At 48.6% G+C, this 3,752-nt stretch overlaps 1 protein-coding gene across 1 annotated transcript; it reads right to left on the bottom strand.

The window, feature by feature from the left end:
- Positions 1-2,566: 2,566 nt before the first annotated feature.
- LOC136604688 (olfactory receptor 5AR1-like) lies at positions 2,567-3,505 on the bottom strand. The gene has a single exon (XM_066588913.1). The coding sequence runs from the start codon at positions 3,503-3,505 to the stop codon at positions 2,567-2,569; it is 939 nt and encodes a 312-aa protein (XP_066445010.1).
- Between the last annotated feature and the right edge of the window lie 247 nt (positions 3,506-3,752).

Raw genomic sequence — 3,752 nt, 5'->3', positions numbered from 1 at the left:
TATTCCACTATAGCTCTACGCTGCTCATAGAGCCTGGCCAACATGTGGAGCGTAGAGTTCCACCTTGTGGGCACGTCGCACAGCAGTCGGTGCACTGGCAGATTAAACCGATGTTGCAGTGTCCGCAGGGTGGCAGCGTCCGTCTTGGAGTTGCGGAAATGTGCGCTGACCTGGCGCACCTTTCCGAGCAGGTATGACAAGTGTGGGTAGCTTTTCAGAAAGCACTGAACCACCAAATTAAAGACATGGGCCAGGCATGGCACGTGCGTGAGGCTGCCGAGCTGCAGAGCCGCCACCAGGTTACGGCCATTGTCACACATGACCATGCCCGGTTGGAGGCTCAGCGGCGCAAGCCAGCGGTTGGTCTGCTCTGTCAGACCCTGCAGCAGTTCGTGGGCCGTGTGCCTCTTCTCTCCTAAGCTGAGTAGTTTCAGCACGGCCTGCTGACGCTTGCCCACCGCTGTGCTGCCACGCCGCGCGACACCGACTGCTGGCGACGTGCTGCTGACACATCTTGATTGCGAGACAGAGGTTGCGTTGGAGGAGGAGGAGGAGGGTGGTTTAGTGGAGGAAGCATACACCGCCGCAGATACCAGCACCGAGCTGGGGCCCGCAATTCTGGGGGTGGGTAGGACGTGAGCGGTCCCAGGCTCTGACTCGGTCCCAGCCTCCACTAAATTCACCCAATGTGCCGTCAGGGAGATATAGTGGCCCTGCCCGCCTGTGCTTGTCCACGTGTCCGTTGTTAAGTGGACCTTGGCAGTAACCGCGTTGGTGAGGGCGCGTACAATGTTGCAGGAGACGTGGTTGTGCAAGGCTGGGACGGCACATCGGGAAAAGTAGTGGCAACTAGGAAGCGAGTAGCGCAGGGCCGCCGCCATCATCCTTTTGAAAGCCTCCGTTTCCACAAGCCTATACGGCAGCATCTCTAGGCTGATAAATTTGGCAATGTGCACGTTTAACGCTTGAGCGTGCGGGTGCGTGGCGGCGTACTTGCGCTTGCGCTCAACAGTGGCGCTAGCGACGTCTGGACGCTGCGCTGAGAGACATTGCTGGATGGGGCCGAGGACAGCGGAGGTGAGGGTGTGGGTGCAGGCCAGGAGACGGTAGTGCCTGTGTCCTCAGAGGGGGGTTGGATCTCAGTGGCAGGTTGGGGCACAGGGGGAGAGGCAGTGGTGCAAACCGGAGGCGGTGAACGGCCTTCGTCCCACCTTGTGGGGTGCTTGGCCGTCATATGCCTGCGCATGCTGGTGGTGGTGGCTCCTCAGCTGATCTTGGCGCGACAAAGGTTGCATACCACTGTTCGTCGGTCGTCAGGCGTCTCTGTGAAAAACTGCCACACCGTAGAGCACCTTGACCTCTGCAGGGTGGCATGGCGCGAGGGGGCGCTTTGGGAAACAGTTGGTGGATTATTCGGTCTGGCCCTGCCTCTACCCTTGGCCACCGCACGGGCTCGGCCTGTGCCCACACCCTGACTTGGGCCTCCGCGTCCTCGCCCGCGTCCACGTCCCCTAGGTCTACCCCTACCCCTCAGCATGGTGTATTACCAGTAGTGCAGAAACAGAACGCTGTAATTAAATGTGCCGCTTATTGGCCTGTGGTTGGAGGCTGACTTCGCTTACCGAACGCACAGCAGAGCCAGGAAATAATTTTGCGCAAGCCTGCTGTAACACTTAGCTAGCTGCGTATGAATTAGGAGGACAACTACACCCAGCACAGACCCAGTACACTGAGGACAGTCACAGGCAGCCTCCACACTACTGCACACAGTTAGATGTGGCCCTAACCCCGTTGGGGTTCTTGAACCCTAAAATACTCCTAACACTCTCCCTATAGCAGCTCCGGCACCAACAGCACTTTCCCTCCTCTATGTCAGAATAAATCTGTGGCGAGCCGCGGGAGGGGCCGATTTTTATACTCGGGTGACACCTGATCTCGCCAGCCACTCACTGCAGGGGGGTGGTATAGGGCTTGAACGTCGCAGGGGGAAGTTGTAATGCCTTCCCTGTCTTTCTATTGGCCAGAAAAGCGCGCTAACGTCTCAGAGATGAAAGTGAAAGTAACTTGAACATCGCATGGTACTCGTCACGAGTAACGAGCATCTCGAACACGCTAATACTCGAACGAGTATCAAGCTCGGACGAGTACGTTCGCTCATCTCTAATAAAAATGCTTCCTGAAGTGAAAAAAAACTGTATAACATTTTCAGACTGGGCCTACACTGTGACAGAACATTGTGACAAATTGCAGAAAATCATGGATGTGATGCTGCTCCAATTACTACCTATGTGCCTTATAGACATCTCTAAAAATTCTACCATGTACTCTATTTCTAATTGTCCACAATTTTTATACAGACATAGCTGAGAGAGTTGTGTTAAAACATTATATTTGTGATGTACAATTTGCAGTTCTTTCCAAAATGCTGTAGTTTCTACCATACTAGTTTCTCTGAAACTTAGAAGGAACGTGCACTTCTGTCTCCATGTTGTATTTTACTTAGGCACCCTTACATCCACATTATAAAAAGGGCTTAAAGCAATTCTGCAAATCATGACTTGTTGTCTCAAAGCTTGCTTTGGAATAAGTGTATCATTGCTAATTTGATGTCTTTGTTTCGCAAGCTATAAATCAGTGGATTTAACATAGGTAGTACAACCGTATAAAGCACAGTTGCCATATTTGCATTATCTCCAGAGGATGGAGAGTTTGGACGAAGATACACATAAAGAACTGTACTATAAAATAATGTCACTGCTATGATATGGGAGGCACATGTAGAATATGCCTTTTGTCTTGCATTTGGAGTTATTATTTTTAGAATAGTTATAAAAATGGACACGTACGACCCAAGAATCACCACAATGGAAGGCACTGTAACAGAAGATGAAAAAATGAATAAAACCATTTCATTTATTGTAGTGTCTGTACAAGAGATACTTAATAATGGAGGGAAATCACAAACAAAATGGTGGAGGACATTGGATGCACAAAAAGAAAGATGGAAGGTGGAGCACGTCTCGATTAGAGAATGAAGAAATCCAGTGCTATAAGCTCCGAGCATCAAAACCAGACATATCTTGTGCTGCATTATCAGGTTATAGTTTAGTGGGCTACAGATTGCTACATAACGGTCATAAGCCATAACACCAAAAAGGATACATTCGGTACTTCCCAGAGCACAAAAAATGAAGAGTTGTACGGCACAGCCAACATAAGAAATAAATGTCTTACTGAAATACAGGCCTACAAGCATCTTTGGCGCAATATCTGAAGCATAAACAAGATCTACTACAGAGAGGTTGCTCAGGAAAAAGTACATTGGTGTATGGAACTTTACATTGTTGTAGACAAGATAAATGATCCCAAGGTTTCCCAAAATAGAAACAATGTAAATAATCAAAAACACAAAAAATAGACTTAGATTCTGGTAGGGTCTATCAGAAAAGCCAATAAGAACAAACTCAGTTACCACTGAATGGTTGTTGTCTTCAGTAATTCCCATCAAGAACTTTGCGATTTAATAATGCTAGAGAACATAATAATACAACACAGTGTTTGCTAAGAGTACATGTTTTAAGCAAACATTCAAAATGTTGCCCAAGCTAGTTTAGTCCTACCTTTATCAATGTTCAGAAAACAAAACATTCCTATGATCTTCAACTTACAGCTGGATTTTACCAGTATCTCTCCTTGGCTATGAAATTCCTTTCCTCGTGTCCTCTGTCTCTCTCCAGCCCTTCAATCACATT

The sequence above is a fragment of the Eleutherodactylus coqui genome, unplaced genomic scaffold (assembly GCF_035609145.1).
Source record: "Eleutherodactylus coqui strain aEleCoq1 unplaced genomic scaffold, aEleCoq1.hap1 HAP1_SCAFFOLD_557, whole genome shotgun sequence".
Classification (NCBI taxonomy): domain Eukaryota; kingdom Metazoa; phylum Chordata; class Amphibia; order Anura; family Eleutherodactylidae; genus Eleutherodactylus; species Eleutherodactylus coqui.
Note: the sequence above shows the minus strand (reverse complement) of the source record. Positions and strands in the feature narration are given on the sequence as shown.

Bases quoted from the DNA above. Each gene is read 5' to 3' on its own strand.
- LOC136604688 (XM_066588913.1), bottom strand. From the start codon at position 3,505: ATGGGAATTACTGAAGACAACAACCATTCAGTGGTAACTGAGTTTGTT.